The sequence below is a fragment of the Monodelphis domestica genome, chromosome 8 (assembly GCF_027887165.1).
Source record: "Monodelphis domestica isolate mMonDom1 chromosome 8, mMonDom1.pri, whole genome shotgun sequence".
Classification (NCBI taxonomy): Eukaryota; Metazoa; Chordata; class Mammalia; order Didelphimorphia; family Didelphidae; genus Monodelphis; species Monodelphis domestica.
The window spans coordinates 216,099,554-216,120,729 of NC_077234.1; the positions used below are offsets into that span (position 1 = coordinate 216,099,554).

The window sequence follows — 21,176 nt, forward strand, 5'->3', positions numbered from 1 at the left end:
GATTTATAGTATTCTCTAGTTGCTTATATCTATTTGTAAAATGGCAAGCTTTTGAAGGACAGAGGATGTTTACTCGTTATCCATATCCCTCTCCTACTGGTGTCTCCCGTTTGCTTATTGTTACCCACAATAAAACAACAAAGTCAAATATTTATTGCCAACACCTGCCCTGACAATGCACTTGGTTTCTCTTGGCCCTTCTCCTTCTTGGATAGACCTGACCCTTTTCCTGGGAAGCTCAGTGATCTTCCTTTTCCAGTTCAATCCTAGTCCTTCTATTTGTCAGTTCCAATTAATACACACACTGTGTTTTAAAAAAAAGAATATATCTATCTATATCTATATCTCTCTATATAAATCTGTAGTATGTATATATGTACATATATGTTCACAAATATCTATCTGGTCTTGACATAACCTTGCATCAGTCTTGATATGGCTGTATATGGTGGGAGTGCTCACTTAGTCCACTATGAACCTAGAGTAACATAGCTTGCCATTCTAAATGTAGGAAGTTTGATTTTCAATCAGGAAAGTTTTACAGTATTGTTCTCCTTTTACCAGGATGGACGAATTTCAGCATAGAGACCAGACCTGGCCTTTTGCCCATTCTTCTGGAGGCCACTGTAAACATTGACTCTGGGGTTGGTGGGTTAAAGGTTAAATGTCCATGCACAGAATTCACTGAATAGAGGATAGGAAAGGACAGCGCTCATCTCCTTTTTGCCTTCCTCCTATCAATATCGGGGTGTACCCCTGTGATCCTAAGGGGTCCCGGGGCCACGGATGATTGGTATAGTAGGGAGAGGAATGGAGGGGCTCCGGAGGCTACTGTAGTCTCTTGGACCAGGGCTGGGGGCGTCTGCACAGAGGCAGGGGCGGGGCCGACTTTCCAGAGAACGACCAATCCCGGCGGGCAGAAGGCTCCGGGGACTCCCAGCTCTCCAGACCTGGACTACCGAAGGCTGCCCAAGAGCCTGGCGGTAAGAGGTATCCCCCAATTCAGCGAGGGTGAAGCGGGAGAGAGTCGAGCCGGTGCAGTGTTACTCCGGGCTAGGGCAGGTTTGAGCGTGCCCCTCTTCAGCAAGGTTTCAGGGCCGGGGATAAGGGCATAGCTGGCGTGGAGGAAAAGGCAGTGGCCGAGTGTAGGAAAAGGAGGGTGAACCCCATGCAGGTGTGGAGGGGGTAGAAGGGGAGAGGTGCTGGCAAGAGCAGTTCGGTCGCAGGGATGACATGCCCTTGTCCGTGAGGCAGGACACTCGGTGGCTGGGGCATGCCTGCCACTGTTTCTGCTGCCTTGGAGGGGGAGGGGACATTTGCAGCTGTGGGCAGATCGAGGGATATTAATTTATTCTCTTTTGCAGGCCTGCAAAAGCAGGCAAGGTTTTCTGTTCCCTTCCCCCCCCTACAGACCCCGTTCTTCCACTGGAGGAATCTCATCTGTTCGTCTTGGGCCCTTTCTGGAAGCTAGTGAGGCTCTGTAGCTACTGCCTTTCCCCTGTGGGCAGGAGTACAGATATTCATACATACACGCCCCCCTCATCCCCTCATCCTTTTGGCTTTAGATGATGTCTGGTAAGTAGGTGTATTTTTTTCCCTTTACAACTCTGGGGGTGGTAAACAGACCATTTATATTGAGATTCTTATTCAGTGGTAAATATGCAGTCTTGTAATTAATTCTGCTGATGGTATATATATTCCATGTAAACTTTTCTTTCCTGACTGCCCTAGTTAGGAAGCAGTGCAAGGAAAACCATTTTCAATTATTTACTGCAACCAGGATGATTTGTCATAAATAGCCCAGACACATTAGGCAGTCTACCATCTGGTTAGGGAGATGATATGCACTGGACTCCTATCTTTGGGCTTTCTGTAGTAATGAGAATTTAACTCCCCATGTGTTGGTTTTTTGTAGTATATTTGTAGAATGCCATGAAGCATGGCACAGTGGAAAGATCTCTAGACTTGAGACCAGAAGATTTTGCCCCTCTACCCCCCAGCTTTATACAAATGGGATTCTAGACAAACTCTATGGTCTCCAGTTTTCTCATGTATAAAAACTATAAAAGACAATTTGCCTGTTTACCTAGTTTCCAGGACTCTTGGGAGGATTAAAAGAGATGATATATTTATATATATTATATGATGTGTATGTAATATCGGTCTACATGTACACATATGTCATATGTACACATATGTATTATGTATATATAAATATTTTGCAAACCACAAAGGGATAAACAAGCATAAGTTTTTATAAGTAGTAGTCATTTTCTTAGAATTCAGGTATTTTTTTAGCAAAATCATTTCAAAATTACAAGCAGAATCTTTATATCTTTAATGAATATGTTTGTGCTTCAGAAGTATGTTAAAAAGCCACATAATTTTGAATCACTGAATGAATAGGGTTTTCATACATAAATATATATTCTGAGATAGTCAACAACCCATGAGGTTATCTAAATAAGATTTTCCAGAATTTAGGGAACATTGAGTGCATTTATTCAAACAACTCTCAGAGTGAAAATACTCTTGAATAGTTAATCTGTACATTTTCTGACTGCTAAATCAAACTTGGCCCAGATCAAATCTCTAGAGTGAGTTAGCTAATTTCTTCACCCTTGAATGTAATAAACATATAAAAATGAAGAGTTGATCTTATCAACCCAAACTGGTGACATTTAGATTTACCTTTATAAGAAAGAACAAATCTCATAGCTAAATGACCATGAGTATAGTGTTTATCCACAGTTCACTAATCTATAAGATAAATAGGTTGGATTAGGTGAAAATAGTTAAATACTTTAGGGGATCTATAATCTCATTGATGTAGATTCTGCAATGGCTATTTCATTTTCAGTGATTTTTGTCTTTGTTCTTCTGCAGAATCTCTGCCCAATATGCTAGGGACTTTTTTCTATTTCTTTTTACATTTTCGGGATTCCAGTGGATCACACTCATCTGTTACTGTTTACTCACACCTCCTTCTTGTTCTACCTCCTTTTCCCATCAAATATTGCTTTTCTGAATTCCCTTAATATATGCCCATTGGTAAAATGTTCCTATACCTCTTCTCAAACTCAAGATATCACTAGATAATTTGAAACCACTTTGCTCTTTGTATTCCACATAGTTTATTAGATGATATCCAACTCAGTCTTCCTATGTCCAACTCATTATTCATCATTATTGTCAACACCATATATATATATATATATATACTGATGTATTAATTTAATACTCTTGTGGTCCCAACTGCTTATTGAAATCTTGACAATAGATATTATTCTATTTAGATTGTTTCCTGGAATGCATTTTGGGTTAATTTTTTCTGCATAGTTTTGTATATGATTGCAAAGGTAGTGAATATTTTAGTACCTGATTAATAAATATAATACTCGCTACAAGAAATGATGGACTAATGAGTGTGGGATATTGTACACCCAGAGAATTATGTCCTAAGGGTTGGTTTTTTGAAGTGCTTTCTTTTAAAAACTACTGCAATGTGTGGCTGGGTTTGGGTGGAGGGACATATGAAAGCAATCTGATCTAAAAATGAAAGATACCAATAAAAATGAAATATCTTTCCAAATATAATGTTCAATTTGGAGAATTTTAGAGATTTTGCCATTTGTAGGTTGATGTGTTTTCATCCTGTGTAAGATGTTATCCATGACAGTAATGAACATCTTTGGCCAATATATCCTTGCTAGGTCTTAATAATCAGAAAGTCCTTAAGTTATCTCTGGAATATCATTCATCAGAGGTCTATCTTGGTCTTAAAATTTTCATGAAAGACACATTATTGTAAGAAAGCTACATTATACAATGAATCAAATACTATTTGTGGGTGGTCAATAAGCAATAAACTATATCAGCTTTTTTCTATACCTTTCAGTCATTATATGGTTATAATACTGTGATGTTTTTAGAGAATCATTGAGAAAGCTTCATAATTATTTCTCACATTTTTCTCAAAGTATCTTCTGAGTACATGTAGATCATTCTCATAAATATTTTGTAAATATGAGAAAGTAGGCACAGGTATTCATTATTTGCTATTTGGGGTATAATTTTAACATTTCTTTTGTTATTTTCTCCTTAGATATTTTGCAAAGTAATCTTGCAATGCTTTCAAGACTATGTTTCATTAGATGTATACTTGGCATAGTTTAGGTTCTTCTCCTCATTTCATCTTCCTAAGTCCATTTCTTTCTTAAAAACAAAAACACCCTTCCCTTCTGTCTTAGAATCAATATTGTGTATTGGTTCCAAGAATGAAAAATGACACGGGTTAGGCAATGAGAGTTAAGTGACTTGCCCAGGGTAACACAGTGTCTGAAGCCAGCTTTGAATTCGGGACCACTCATCTCTAGTCCTGGCTATTAATTCTTTAAGTCACTTAGCTGCCTCCTCCAAGTCCATTTCTGCTTATTTGTATTACACACTGAGGACTAATGCACTAATTTCCAATTGAGGCAGGTGCTGTGTTACTAATGATATATATATATATATGTGTGTGTGTGTGTGTGTGTGTATATATATATGTATATATATATATATATATATATGTTTTTATCAGTGCCAACACATGTTCCAGTTTCCATTTGTTATCCTCCTGTCAGTTTTAGCCAACATTGATCTTAGCATGGTGGGACTTCTTTGAGTCTCATGCAAAATTTTTGTAGGATTGTTCTTGATATGTCTTCATTTCACTTTTAAACAGTCAGACCTACTTGTAAGCAATTGTTTTGGAAAAGTGATACTACTAACTGTCATTTCTATCACATTCCTAGCCTCTTGGATGAAAGTATTCATAATATATATTTGTAAAATTTCTGAGTAATTGGAAATATGCCCAGGATTAAGGAATTAAAGACTGTCAAGATGTTCATTTCTAAAGGCTGTCACATCTACAACATATATCATCTACATATATGCATATAGATAATATGTATGACCACATATATAAGACCATGTATATATATACACATATTTATATGTGTATATATATATGAATGTACATACATATATTACCATCCATCGATTCTAAGTATTAAATAGATATATTGATTTGGATTGGAGGATCTTGTCATTTTCCTGCTAGAATTTCTTTTCCTTCCTGTCCACTGCAAAAATTACTGGTGTAGAAATTGCAGTCATCTTCATTGTAGTCTTTTTTCCTTATGCTCATCATGAGTTCTGTGTGATGGATGAGTTGACAAAGTTTGATCAAATGATGCTTCTTGTTGCTTTTATGCCCATGATACCTGCCCTAGGATGACCAGTGAGTCATCCTTTCATTACCTGCAATCTTATGGTTTTATCACATGCATATTGATATTGATGTGGTTCTTTTCTTCCATTAACTGAATAATAAGTTGGCCATGGGACAAAGATTTCATGTTTACAATACCCATTTTATTTGTACAAATGGTCTAAAATCTGTTTGATTTATAGCTCACAGCATGCTCCCTTTTCTGTCATTTCTTCATTGTTCCCTCTAAGGAAGGAGAATAACAGGACTTCAGTCAGAGTTTTCTTTATTTCATGGGTTGTTGACATTGCCAAATTTCAATTGTTGCCATTAATTCATCACAGTAAATCACCTACTAATAAACGATGCTGATAACCTGCTAACACCTATTCTGTCCTTAGAAAGACTGTCCTCACTTTGTTATTGGAACTATAGTTTAAGATATTTCAGTGCAGTACCTTCTGGGGCATAAGTTCCATTGAAGGAATCTTTCAGAACCTGGGTTCTCAACTTCCCCAGCAGTATGAGGAATCATAGAAGAATTTTGTGGAGAAATAACAAAAATTGCAAACAAAAACAAAAGTTTTAACAAAAAAAAGTTTTAAATACCCCTTATGTACATTATCTAATTTGATCCTTATAATAATATTGTTAGTTATCTAGATTTCTCTAAGGTATTTTCATACTGTCATATTCTATTATTTTATTTTAAAGGTCCACTTGTTAGATGTATTAGTAAAAATGAATATGTACTTGTTAGATGTATTAGAAAGAATGGATATCTTGTTGGCATATTATTTTGCTAGGGTGTTTTTAGGAACCAGAGAATTATGGCTAATTACTGTGCTGCTTATCCTTTTACCCCTCCTATCTGAGAAAAGAGAATAGTCAGTATATTTTCTAGGCTGAAAACAGAATATTGCTTTTAAGCGAGGGTATACCACAGAATTCGCTCCTGTTGAGAAGCAGAAAAATGTCTGTATAGTTTGCTTGTTTGGATTTCTTCACATGGAAAACCATTTAAAATAAGCAGTTAAAATAGATTTTAATCATCAGAATTTTCAAGTAAGACTTTATACCAACAATTTAAAAAATCCTTCAATGAATAAAGTAATAGAAGCTCCTTCTTTGAATCATTTTTGAAGCATAGGACAGCTTTACACTGAAACTGTTCTCACTGACAGCATTTAGTGTTTACCCCTTTATTCTTGGTCAGATTTGATTGCATGAAAAATATGTTGTTTTTGTAAGATATGTGGTTACTTTGCATAAAGCACAGAATCAATCTCCTATACTTCTTTTCTGTTCCATTTCAACCTGTGTCACTTTGGTCCTCCTGACAAAAGCACCTTTGACTTCACTGCTTTACCTCTTGGAAGCTATCTTCTTTATAAGAGAGGAATGATGAACACTCTGTTCAAGTGCATCAGTCATGACTCCATTTTGGGGTTTTCTTGGCAAAGATACTGGAGTTATCTGCCATGCCTTTCTCCAGCTTATTTTATAGAAAAGGAACTAAGGGAAACAGAGTTGAGATTTTCTCAGTTTCACACAGTTAGAAAGCATCTGAAGACAGATCTGAAATGAGGAAGATGAGTCTTCTTGACTCTTGGTCCAGCACTCTATCCACTGTACCACCTACGTGCTCCAGACCTATGATAGTCAACTTCAAAATGTTATCCTTCATTTGTTAGATGGAGTCTTGGGTCCCAGGAGACCAAAGTGGAGCAAGTAGGAAAAAAAAGCAAAAGCATGTCTTAGGAATGTGATGATTAAATTGAATTCAACAAGTATGTATCAAACAACACCCTTGTATAAGGCACTATATTAGATACTGGTTATTCAGAGATTAAAATAACAGTCCCTGTTCTCAAAGAACATATGATATATGATGATATGTAAACACATATAATCAAATAGCCATGTTGTTAGAAAACGATTAAGTAGCTAGGAAAGATCAAACAAAGCAGCTTGAAAATTTTAAGGAGCAAGAGGGATGACTTTAAGCTCATAGAGGAAGACTTCATAAAGGAGCTTGTATGTGATTTTGCAAAAAAAAAAAAAGATATATATCACAGTAACTTGAGAGGTAATGGTATAATTGAAAGTGCTTACTTCCAGAGAGGAAAAACTAGGCACAAATTATGCCCCTGATTCATGAATGTGGGCAGTCATTTTAACTTTCTGAGTTTCAGTTTTCTAATCTGTAAAATGGGAGATAATACTGCTAATAACTACCTCCTACAGCTGTTTTGATATGTGTGTAAAATGTTTTGTAAATTTGAAAGCACTATATGAATTTAAATTATTAATTAAATTTTTAAAAGAATTCTCCCTTTTTACCTCATATGGACAGCTCTAATGTGCTTGAGAACTGAAGTTCTGTCCACATAGTTTACTCTTTATCAGCAAATATCAGTATTAATTAAATTTCCTTATTAAAGTGAAAGGGTTGTTTTTGAACTTGAATAACAATACATGCACACAAAAATAAAAATAAAAATACACATGTCCTTTTCTATCCTCCATTCTTCTATAAAAAGCATTTGGAATTTGAGGAAAAGACAAATAAATGTTGTTCCAATATCATATACAACTCCTAGTATCTGGCTGATGGCCATGAGTTTGGAAGCAGCAGGAGTTCGAAATAGAGGAAGGAAAGGAAACATTGAAGGGGAACTCATGCTTTGCTTTGAATGCATTTAATTTCCAATTTGGCATAAAATCCATAAAAACATGGATATCCCTAAGTCAGGATAACCCATGTTTATTTCAAAGGACCGGTAATATAAGGAGGCCATTTTTTTCATGTTCTAAGGAGACCAGATGTCTAAGTGAATGGTACTGTTGTATCTTTTAGCTGTGAAATTTAAGTTTTCTTAATTTTTTGTTTCATAACCTTGGGGTATCTTATAATATGATCATTTCTCTATGAAATCTTCATGAAACTCTTAAAATATGTAGATTGCAACTTTAATTTTTACCAAATCAGTGATTCTAATTAAACTTATGGTAAATTAACAATAAGACCCCCTTGTACTGAAACTTGTCTCTCAAAAGATATTGATAGATTCCTTATCACCATATATAGTAGTTTTCTTAAACCTTATATTTCTGCAATATTGACCTTTATTTTGTATTTAATTCACTTGAGCACCCCTTATTTATAGATATTTTCTTTTTTTCTTCTCCTACCCTCTTATGTGCCCATTCCTTTTCTTTCTTCTTCTCTGGCTTCTTTTTATTAGTTTAAAAAATCTGAGTTTTTAATTCGACCCCAATACTTACTGGCTTTGTGATCATAGTCAAGCCTCTTAAACTTTGTGAATTTTAACTTCTTTATAGGTAAGTATATATATATGTAGATATATGTATGTACACATATATAGTCTCACCTCATAGAATTATTACTTTCCTTCAAAGCTCAGTTCAAGTGCTGCCTTCTACATGAAGCCTTTTCTGATCTCAGTTGCTAGGAATTTTCTATACAAAATTATCTTATATTTATTTGCATAGCCCCTCCCCCCCCCCCCGTTTACCTGTCACTTAATATCATCAGTATCAGTCTAGACCTTCTTACCTTGATTTTCTTCTTTTCCAATCCATCCTTAACAAGTGTCTCAATATAGCCTTTGCAATAGTATTTTCAGAAGCTATGTTAGCAAATCCTAAATTCAGGTAAGTCCTTCTAAATTGTAAAGATTTCAAGGAATATTTTAAAATAGAAAGAACATCAATTGGGAGATAAATCATTTAGCAAGCCTATTAAGTTCTTTCTATATATTAAGTATTTTGATAGATATTGGTTATCCCAAGACAAATGCTTTGAAACATTTTTTCTGTCTATAGGAAGCTGGCAAGTTTATTAGTGGAAAGAGCATATAAATAAATGTACATATGTACAAGTATACACATCTATATATGAATATTTGTCTATATGGACATATTTGTATATTTGTATGTATGTATTGTTCTATCTGAATTTGAATCCAAGTTTTGATATTAACCAATTTTGTGACCTTTTAGAAATTATTTGAATTCTCCAGGCTTCAGTTTTTTCAACCTAAAAATGAAGATTTGATGATCCCTAAGGTCTCTTCCAGCGTTAAAAATTCTGTGAATTGGGGCAGTTAGGTTGGTCACTGGATTGAGAGCTAAACCTAGAGAAGGAGGTCCTGGGTTCAAATATGACCTTATGTGACCCCAAGCAAGTCACTTTAACACCAATTTACTAGCCCTTACCCGCAATTCTGCTAGTATCCATTCTAATACAGAAGGCAAGGGTTAGAAAAAAACAAAACAAAACACTATGACAATGGGTCAAGCAATGGATTTTATGATTGTCCAACTTAGGAGAAAAAGTTGGCAGAAGTTCATAATCAGAAGTTTGGACTCAAGGTGATGAAATTCCTTAGTCACAGTAATTCAAACCAAACATCTGTAAAGACAAAAAGAAGCTATTATTATGCTGATGGAGTATTCACAGTGGGAAAAAATCAGTATTCATATGCATTTCAGCAAATATTTCAAGTCAAGTATGAAAAATACTAAATGAGACAACTTTTCAAAGATGAGGAGAAAGGGTATGCAGGGAAATAGAATGTCCAAATCTTATTTTGTCCCAGATTTGCTTTATATACTTTTTGTTCTAAACAAACTTGATTACTTGCACCTACCATAAAGATCCTGTGCCTGTGTCATATTAATTGCTTTTATTTGTGATCTTCCCTATGTTTTTCCTCAACTTGTTGAAAATCTTGTCTTTCTTTTGCTATTCATGCTATTCCCTATGTTCCTTCTCACCTTGTTGAAATTCTTGTCTATCTTTTGCATCTTTCATATGTCCCTTTGACCATGAAGCCTTCCCTGATTCTCCATAATGCTTTCCTCCTAATGGTAATTTTTCTTTTTAGCACTTTACTTAGCACTGTGGCAAAAATGACTATATATTTAAGTATTAATTTGTCTTAGAGTTAATTGTATATATGTCATAGCCTCATTCCAGATTACAGTGAAGTACCAAATAGAATGAATAATGAGTTTTCTGAAATGGTTTCATTATTCAGATTTATACTTCATGTTCCACTGGACTGGAACTAATTACCATATTTTATATAATTATATATTTTTAAAACCCTTACTTTCTGTCTTAGAAACAATCCTAAGACAGAAGGGCAAGGGCTAGGGAAATGGGGTTCAGTGATTTGCTCAGGGTCACAAATCAGAGAATTGTCTTGAGACCAGATTTGATCCCAGAACCTCACAAATTCAGGCCTGATGTTCTAGTCACTGTGCCATATGTTTATATGTGCCCCTATGATTATAGTTATAATTTTAAGTAGTGTGAATTCTAATCCATATAACTATTTACAGGATTCATTATTGGTACCATTTGATACATAGCTGTTTATATATGAGCTCATGGATATTATCTTTTAAAATCCTTTATTTTCCCTAATGCCTAGCATGGTACTTTGCAGATAATGAACACTTAAAACATTATTTTTCAGTGAATGGTTGCCTAAACAAATAGCTGTGACATAAAGTGGAATGAGATAAATGCCATAGTAGAAATACAAGCAAAACTGTACAGCTATTCAGAAGAATATGAAATTCCATCCATTTAACAAAGTAGGGAAAGAGTTCATGAATAAAGTTATAGTAGACTTGCTCCATAAAGGAAGAAAAGATGAGTTTGGGGAGGGATTGGAAATTTATCTCAGGCAAAGTAAACAGCATGATCAAAAGTGTGGAGGCAGGAAAAGTCTATATTTCATAGAGGGAACACAGAATAAGATAATTTCCAGGGAGATATTTCTCTATAAATATTTAAATATCCATCTGACATCCTTGGAAAATTAGATTATTCATTGGAATGTTTACCTATGTAATTGATGAATCCAAATCTATTTGTTAGATAGATAGATAGATAGATAGATAGATAGATAGATAGATAGACAGATAGATAGATATGGAGTAGTAGATTAGTCTGGCAGGAAAAGTTAGAGGCATATTGATGGAGGGCTTGATTTACATGACTTAAAGAGCTGGTTAATTTCATGGTATTCTCATTTGGTTGGTAGGCATGGGCAAGTCATTAATGTTTTTGAGCACCAGAGTGATACTATGGTATGCTTAAAATAATTATCTAGCAATATAAGGAGAATTGGAGTAGAAATTGAAATCAGTTTGATTCACTGATATTCTTCAGTGATGTTTGGCAATTCTGGAGTCACAGTGGAAATAGTAGGATGCTGGGAGTTAACCAAGAATAAGGACTCAACCCCATTGATTATGACCCACAAGTCTGAAATGTTGGAAGAGCCAGTAGACAAGATATTCTAGGGCTGTAGTTTATAAAGTTTTAGCATGAAGGCAAAGCTGGATACAGAAACATGTGAAGCCAGAATAGGGAAAATGATTTGAGAGAACAGGGGTGAATCATGGGTTTAGATGTCATCATAAAGATATAGAGTAGGTTTATTATATGACAGTATGGTATAGATGGAATTACAGAAAGTTGTGGTTGGAGAGTAGAATTTTAAAATGCTAGTATTCAGAAATGGTAAAATTTTAAAAGCTGGTTAATTTCATGGTATTCTCATGGTGCTGTAGAGCTGAAGTGGGGAAAAGACAATCCTTGATGGTGAAAAATTTTAGTAATTTTTCTGATCAGCTTGGTAGGGGGAGTAATCATAAATGCTTTAATTTCTATGATAATAGTAAGGATTCAGTAGGAGAAGAGTATCAAACTGAATAATAATTGGGAGAATGTTGTAAGTATATAGTATAAATGTTATCAAACTGAATAATAATTGGGAGAATGTTGTAAGTATATAGTATAAATGAGAATTTAGATAGGGTCCACAGATCTTAGGGTATTTGCTGGCCCTTAGAAGAATGATCTGGTGGTAGCAAGGAGAGAAAGAAGTATATAAAACTTTTCCCAATATTGTAAGTCAGGGAGAACTACTCTTCAGTGAAGAAAGTTGTGTGATTTTCTCTGAGATCTTATCTGAGACTGAAAAATCATGGTATTTCAAAATTCTTAGATTCATTTCTCTCAAATTTAGTAGTTCAAATAACTCTACAAATTTATTTTTTGAAACTAATTTTGGAGGAAAGATAATCTCTTATCAAGGAGAGGCAGGGTCAGATAATCTATTTATATGTGAATATTCAAATCCTTCAGCTTCACTTAATCTAGTAAAAAGATGTTCTATATTCAGATAACTTTCTCAGATGAAAAACATCTTTGAGTTATAGATTGTATCAATTAAAAGCATAAACCAAATGTGAACAAGGTCTTGACATTTCTTCTGAACTAATCAGTCAGTCAAAATTAATCTAGGTGGGAAGTGCTTTGGTCCATTGGACAAAATTAAAGATGACACAAGGAATGTACTGAGTTTGTTCAATAGAATTGAATGTATATCTAGTCTAAGTATATCAAAGAAAGGCATTCTTATAATTATTCTAGTCACTGCTTTGTCAATTGAACTTTGGGAAGGCTTTGAGAAAAATCCTTTGGTCTATTCCAGAGAACTGCTAGTAAGAGAGGAATAAATCAAAATCAAATGCTATAAATTCCTCCCTCTCTGTACCTGGCCTATTAAAGAACAATATATATAGGCGGAAGCTTAAAAGAGACAAATTATATATATATATATATATGTATATATATATATATATATATATGAGATAAATTGCATTAACACCTCAAAGCCCAACAAATAAATAAGCCTCAAGAAAATTTCATGTTGAGTCCATGAAGAACAAAATGAGACATCCAATAATCATCAGATGTGAATTACCCCTTTACCATATTTACTCTCCAAGTCTGAGCCCACTTTCTCCTGAACTCTATATGTACTTATGGAATAGTATGTTCCAGACTTATGAAGGGTCTAGTCTTGAACCAACTCTCATTATATACGATCTTGGTAAATGCCCCTTTCTAACAGCCAAGTAATTATAGGTGCTTAAGTGATCATCATTGGGAAACATATTGGTTAGGGGATTATCATCTTACTATTAGAAACCTTCCAGAATTTCAAGGTTGCCATAAAATACTGAAGAGAGAAATAGTCAAATATCTCTCATGACTTGGTCTACTATGCAGGTTGCAGTTGGGACAAAGAGTATTACACATGCTTTGGAAATTACATTAAATGACAGAACACTGCTGATGAAGGAATAAAAATTCAAAATTGCATCCTGCTTCCTTATTTGTATAGCTTTCTATGTTTATAATTACCATTTTTTTCTTAATGTACTTTTAAAACCTTCAGTTTTACTTGAATTGTATTATGCCATATGCTCTAAGTTTTAAAAATAATTGTCTCCCAAATAAAAGGTCTGCTCTACAGGAAATGTTAAGAATGCTGCTTGATAAACCTGTAAATTTGTTTCAGACCTTAACATATCAAGATGCCAATTTTTCATGTTTCATGAAAAAGTAACAGAATTCAAGTGAAACATTTAAAGAAATCTTGCAACAGCCTAAAATGTGAAAATGGCAGTAATGATCCACAGCATAAAAGCTCTAGAAACTCAACAATTTGGATATTATGAATTATGTGCTCAAGCGACATCTGCTATGAATCTATTTTGTCACTATCTATTTTTAGGGCCACCTCTGATCCAAATCTCTTCTGATCACCCATTATATTATTATCACCTATTATGACTAAGGAAATAAAACAAATTAACTACAGAATTTAGCTACTTTTGTATAAGAGCAACTTGATAAAGGAAGGCATTTTTGCCCATTTGAAGGGATCAATAGTAGCTTAAGTCAGGATCTAAAACTTCTGAAACATCAATAATATAGATAGACTATACTTTTGTCTTACACTCAGTTGCCTTCCAAAATAGGGCCATGATGGCAGCTATTTCAGAATACATTCAGATTATAATGAGAAAAGTCAGGAGCTAGTATTAAGAGTATAGAACTTGAATTCAGAAAAATTGGTTTTAAGTCAAGGCATAGACACTTTGTAGGCATATGTTCATGGGCAAATCACTTAAAATCTTCAAACTTTGTCTTTCCAATCTGCAAAATGAGGCAAATAAAACTAGAATCTTCCTTATAAGGTTGTTGTGAGGAAAGCGTTTTATAAATTTTAGGCACTAGATAAATGTGAATTGTGATTTTTTTTTAGAATAATATCACCTCAAAGTTAGATTATTGCAATGAAATAACCTGGAACTTTCTTTTTTAGCCTACCAATGTTCAGGTAAGTCAAGGGAGTGTATGGAGTGTGTATAGAGAGGCTCATTTATATGCCTCCCCCCCCTTTGGAATATTAGTAACAAAGAATCTACAATGTGAAATTGAGCTCTAAAGCTCTCATTTTCATGATTTCATTTAGTATATTTTGATTTTTAGCACTGTTGGACTCTTACAAAATCACAAGGTTTACTGTAGTCTGGAAAGGAGATTCCTTTTTGTGGGATACTGTGTGGCCTGGACACTGGGCTTCATGCTAGGAATTCAAATTTCCCAAGACAATGCAGTGGCCTTGGGCAAGGCTCAGGGTTTCTCTGTGTGTCTCTTTTCCTCATAGAACTATTATCTTTATCTTGGCAATGAGCTCTCTGGGGCCCAAGAGAGAAACTTGTTTGAAAGTTGCTATAGAAGTGCAAAGTAGTAGTATGTATGTGAACTTCATTGTTATGCTGTTAACTGGGTCAGATAACAAACTATTTCTGGTATCCCTAGTGAGAAGTTATGGATAGAGAGCCATTCTCTTAATGAAACACTACCACCTCTCTCCCTTCCCTCTCTGAATTGAAGTGTTCTGTTAATCTGGTTTTGGAAGCCGGTAGAAATTTTGATTATAACTTGTCGGTGCCTAGATACAATTTTCTTAGCAAGACACACAAATCCCCTTTCTTTAAAAAAAAAATAAAACTTTTTGGGAGAGTGTTATTCAAAAATTTTCTAGTGATAAAAATATTACAAATAATTGAAAAGGGCATTTAACGGGCATATTCTTTAATAAAACAAATACTTGAAACAATAAAGTCTAGATGCTTAATATGAAAATCTTTCATCTCTCTCTACTGACATTTGTGGTTTCTGCCACGACTTGATAAATCACAAATTTATGGTGTCCATAAAACATGCATTAGGAATGATCCTTGAATGTTGCCTAGGGACAGGCTCTAGACCTATAAATTCACTGGTATAGAAAGCTATCTTGGATAAGAAATCTCCCTCTGCAAATGATCTTCTCCTCAGCTTGAGTTGCTTGGAGCTCTGAGAGGATAAGTTCCTTGCCTAGGGCATCCTTAGGATCATCTACCCTTGGCACGGTATCTCTACTGGGTCAGTTTCTCAGTTGGGTTTTGAGAGTCTACTCCTCTGTTAAAGCTCTACTCTCAATTGCCAGGTCTAATTCTCAATTGAATCCAGAGTTAACTCTCTTCTTCGCTGCCAAAGGTTATACTCTTAAAAGCTGCCTTTAGCCTCAAGTCCCTGCCTTGTTATTTCTTTGTTTTTCTGAAAAGTTTCCTGCCACTAGGATACCAACTCTCTTGACCTGAAGAGTGTGGTAGCTTCTGCCTCTGAACTCTGTGCTCAATGGGAGAGGGGGCAATTTCCCCTCCTTCCACCCTCTGTTATATGTGTAAATGGCTCTAACATAGAAGAGTTCTGAGATTAATGGACTAGCAGAAACTGATTCATTTCAACCTGACGTTCTTATGAGGCTACTCTGAGGAAGGACTGATCATTTTTCAGACAGCGGTCAGTGCTATAATTGAGTTAACTTGCTTATACTAAATAATGTGACCACTTGGAATAGCCATATATTATAGTTAGTTTAATTTAATATTGATTAGATTCTGGTCTTCAGGGATTGATCAAAGATTAACTACCTTATATGTTTCCATGTATGCATGTAAATTTGTAGATGTGTATTCATCAACCCATCCCTCCATTTATTGTGTGTATAGTGTATATAGATTTGTATGTATATATAGATTTTTTTTTGTTAATGTAGGAACAGGAGAAGAGAAAAGGAAGGGAACCAGAAACGCATTAAACAATCTCCTGAGTGAGATGGGATGGGAATTGTGGTTTATATTTGTATAGTGAGAGGAGGGAGAAGAGGAAATAAGCATTTATGTAGTGTCTGCTATGTGCCAGGCACTGTCCTAAGTGCTTTTAGTAAATATTATCTCATTTGATCCTCCCTGGGAAATAGGCGTTATTATGATCTGCATTTTAAAGTCAAAGAACCTGAAATAACCAGAGCTTAGGGAGAATTGTCCAGTTACATAGCTAATAAGTGTCTGAGGCTGGATTTGAACTTGGGTTATTCTAACTCACCCCCTAGTTCTATATCTACTGTGACATCTGTTCCCTCATGGATGAATATATCCCCACATGACCTTATAGTTTTATGTTTTGGTCTGTGTGCTAAGCATGAACATTTTGGAGAAAGGGTGGTTCCAATTAGTCAAAATCACTTGGAAAATGCTGCCATCTAGTCAGTCAGAAAAGTAAAACTGGTTTTCTTTTAAATCTTCAGTTACAGATCAGGCATTTGTGACACTTGCCACCAATGATGTTTACTGTCAGGGAGCTCTTGTTCTTGGACATTCCTTGAAAAATCACAAGATAACAAGAAAATTGGTGATACTAATTACACCTCAAGTCTCTAGTCTATTGAGGTAAGATGCATAAAAACTAACTGTATATATCTGAACATTTTTGTTTAATTTAGAACTGATTTAAATTCCTTTTCACATTATTGAATCTAAACTTAAAATACACAACACTTTTCTGCTTACTCTTTCTAGGATAACTTTATCTTATGAAAAAAAAAAAAGGCCAAGCCATTTGTAGAATATATGGAAAACTCAAACAGTAGAATTCACATGAATTCCCAGCTTATCAATATACTATTAGCAATTTGTAACTTTTATAAATATGTATATATTATACAGATCTCTGTGTATATTTGTATCAAATAGCTAGAGGATCTAGATCTATGATTTGTTTAGAGGAATTTTGAGGATATAAACCCACTCCACCTTTACAACTCATCTGTAATTTGTAATTTTACAGTTGCTGAGAGCTTGAAAAATGGCATAACCTAGGCTGACTTAGGGTGATAGAATTAGTATATGGAAGAAGACCTAGAATTCAGGTCTTTCCAACTCCATAACCACTAGTCAGTCCAATATCTATGTCTATGTCTATAGACATATATATACACACACACAAATGCACATATGCACACATACACATGTACATATATGTGATTTTTGCAGAATAAGGGCTAATGTCCATATTTATTTCCCTATCCCCCCATTCCTGATAGAATGTAAGCTCCTTGAAGGGATGGACTATTATCTATTGGTCTTTGTATCCCTACTGCCTAGAAAGTATAGGATAAAAGCCTGATACATCATTATTTCAGAGGATTTGAACTTCTCTGTATATAATAGTGTAAAGTGATTCTGCTCTGCATGCTGTCTGTGGGTATGGAGATATAAGGCAGGGCATCACTTGAATATTTTAGAATACATTTTTTCCTTTGTGTATAGATGTGCCTTTTTGTAAGTAGATATGCTATCATGTTTCATTATTTTCTACTTGTGTTTATGTTTATAAGTTCAACATTCAAGGAGTTGTTTGTTTCTTCTTAGATATGACTAGACGAGTAAATCTTGTGATCTGAACAGTCAGACTTCATCGATAAGTATGCTGTTCATAATTAACTGACAGGGTTAAGCATACCCCACACAGTTCTACTAAAAAAATCTTTTACTAATGCCTTTTAGTTTTTCATTACAGCACTTTTGCAATTTAGTCCCTCTTTCATTAACCTTCTTTTGTAACAAAGAACAAATAGTTAGTGAATGAAAAAGCATTTATTAAGTATTCAGAGAACTATGCTAAGCTCTGGGGATTTAAATAAAAAAAATAGTCCCTGCTCACAAGGAAGATACATTTTAATCAAAGAATACAATGCATATAGATTTCAGCTGTGAGTTAGATGGAAAGGATCCAAGAAGTTGGTAATGCCTCTAATCATTTCAATTAGTATAAGCATAGATTTCTGATATCAAACCATTTGACAGTATCAGGAACTTTGGTGCTGAGAACTATTTTTCTGCATTTGCTTTTTTAAAATTAAATTAAATTTAAAAAATTTTTAAATTTTCCATGATTACATGATTCTTATTGTCTCACTCCCCTCTTCTCGCCCCCTCTAGGAACTGCCAAGCAATTCCACTGGGTTATACATATATTGTCACTCAAAACCTATTTCCATATTATTCATTTTTGTAATATAGTAATCTTTTAAAACCAAACCCCCAAATCATATATCCATATAAACAAATGACAAATCATATATTTTCTTCTGAATTTCTACTCCCACATTTCTTTTTCTAAATGTGGATAGCATTCTTTCTTATAAGTCCCTCAGAATTGTCCTGATCACTACATTTTTTTTAGTAGCAAAGTCAATTATATTTTATTGTCCCACAATGTTTCAGTTACTGTGTATAATGCTCTCTGTCAAGTTGTTTGACAAGCACCTAATCTTCTTAAGTTGTTCTTACAATTCTCCTGGTTCTGTTTATTTCACTCTGCATCAATTCATGTAGGTCTTTCCAGTTCTTATAAAAATCCTCCAGTTCATCATTCCTTTCAGCACAGTAGTATTCCATCACCATCATATACCACAATTTGTTCAGACATTCATTCCCCAATTAAGGGATACTCCCTCTTTTTCCTTTTTTTGCTAACACAAAGAGCCTGGCTTTAAATATTTTTGTACAAACAGATCCTTTCCCATTTTTTTTTATCTCAGATACAAACCTAGTAGTGGTATTGCTGGATCAAAGGACATGCATTCTTTTAAAATCTTTTGGGCATAATTCCAAATTGCCTTCCAGAATGGTTGGGTCAATTCACAATTCTACCAGCAATGCATTAGTGTTCCAGTTTTGCCCCATCCCCTCCAATATTTATTATTTTCCTTTACTGTCATATTGGCTAATCTGCTAGGCATAAGGTGATACCTCAAAATTGTTTTGATTTGCATTTCTCTCATCAAGAAGGATTTAAACATTTTTTTCATATGATTATTGATAGCTTTGATTTCTCCACGTGAAAACTATTTAAACTATTCATATCTCTTGACTTTGTCAATTGGGGACTGATTTGATTTCTTATAAATTTGACTTAGTTCTATGCATATTTGAGAAATTAGACCTTTGTAAGAGAATTTTGTTATAATTTTTTTCACAGTTTGTTGCTTGCCTTCTAATTAACTTAATATAATAAAAATTATTCAGTTTACATTTTACATTACATTTACATTTTACATTCATATACATTTTACATTACATACATTATACATTTTCCATTTACATTTTCCATTATTCATTACTCTCTCTCTTGCTTGGTCTTAAATTCTTCCCATCCTCATAGATCTGACAGGCATACTATTCCATATTCACCACTCTTTATGTTTAAATTGTATATCTATTTTTGAATTTATCTTGGCATAGGGTGTGAGATGTTGATCTGAACCTAGTCTCTCCCATACTGTTTTCCAATTTGCCAAGCAGTTTTTATTAGAAACTGAGTTTTTGTCCCCAAAGCTGAGATCTTTGGGCTTATCAAACACTTGATTGCTGAGGTCATTTACCCCTAGTCTATTCCATTGATCCACCCTTCTAACTTTTTGCCAGTACCAAATTGTTTTGATGATCACTGATTTATAATATTTTCAATAATTATGGTCATTCAGGAAGTGGAGTCTGCAGCTTCCACTTCTGTATAAGGGTTGCTTCTCTAACTGATAACTGATGGTGTGGGCTAGAAGCTCAGGGGTGTGGTTGGCAGAGTGCTACAGTTCAAGGGACTCTGAGGTTTACTTCTCTATTACTGGTAGTTAGTTGGCATTGGTATTGGTGTTGCATGGAAAGTATACCCCACAAGGGTTGTTCCCCTCAATGATGGCTAAAAGGATTGATCTGCAAACAGGGTTAGTGGTGTGCATAGCACTGCTATTTCCTGGATGCTTGGGGTCAGGGTTCTCTCTCTATCACCATTTTCAACAAACTCTGAAGGAAAGTAATGGTCAAAGTGGTTTTATCCATCTCACAAGTAGTATCCCATATATCTTCCTTAGGGTACTTTGCTGCTTTAGATCACCTGACTTTCTAGCACCAAGCAAGAACAGTTGCTTATTAGTTGGTGTTGGTGAAGGTGGGGATTGCTAAGTGTAAGGCAGCAGAAAAACTCAGTGTTTTTGTTGTTCTCAGCATATATCTAACAAATGGACTTTGCTACTTCACACCTATCTTTTGTTTCCATAGCTTAATTTGCATGAGAAACAAAATATACTTTGAGAAAAAATTATTATTTTGAAATTGTTTGTCCTGAGAACTTGAATACTTGTTGTCAAAACTCTGGTGGCCCCACCTTCATTATATCTTTGGCTCTAATTGGTTCATTTTTGGTAAGAACCAGTTTTCAGTCATTTGCAAATAGGTATATATTTGGCAAATTAGTCCAGTATCTTTTCCAAAAACACTTCACATGGGGTCACAAATAGTTGGATGTGCGTAAAATTACTAAATGACAACAAAATGTGTATTTGTAAGCCTAACTCAAAGAAGTGGGAAATATGTATGAAATTTAGCATCTGTCTTTCAAGGACTTTACATATATGTATAAAGAAACAGTATGGCACAGTGCATAAAGTCTATTACTGGGGAACAGGAGAATGTTATTAAGATCCCATCTTTGTTTTTATTACCCATATACTTATGATATTCAGGTTATCTTTTCCTAGCCTTAGTTTCTTCTTAAGTAAAGTGAAAATTAATTGTCACATTGTTTGACAGTTTGTTGAGGATCACGTGAGATAATTTTTGTAAAGCA

At 34.7% G+C, this 21,176-nt stretch overlaps 1 protein-coding gene across 15 annotated transcripts in view; it reads left to right on the forward strand.

Annotated features, from left to right (window-relative positions):
- Positions 1-682: 682 nt before the first annotated feature.
- Positions 683-21,176, forward strand: part of GYG2 (glycogenin 2) — a 59,683-nt gene continuing 39,189 nt past the window's right edge. For 6 of the 15 annotated variants that reach the window (XM_007500989.3, XM_007500988.3, XM_007500987.2 and 3 more), the window contains exons 1-3: positions 683-983; positions 1,365-1,575; positions 16,798-16,939. In XM_007500989.3, the coding sequence (XP_007501051.1) occupies positions 1,566-1,575; positions 16,798-16,939 (152 nt within the window). In that variant the 5' untranslated portion in view covers positions 683-983; positions 1,365-1,565. The other 9 variants (XM_056807995.1, XM_056807998.1, XM_007500983.3 and 6 more) reach the window with 7 other exon arrangements.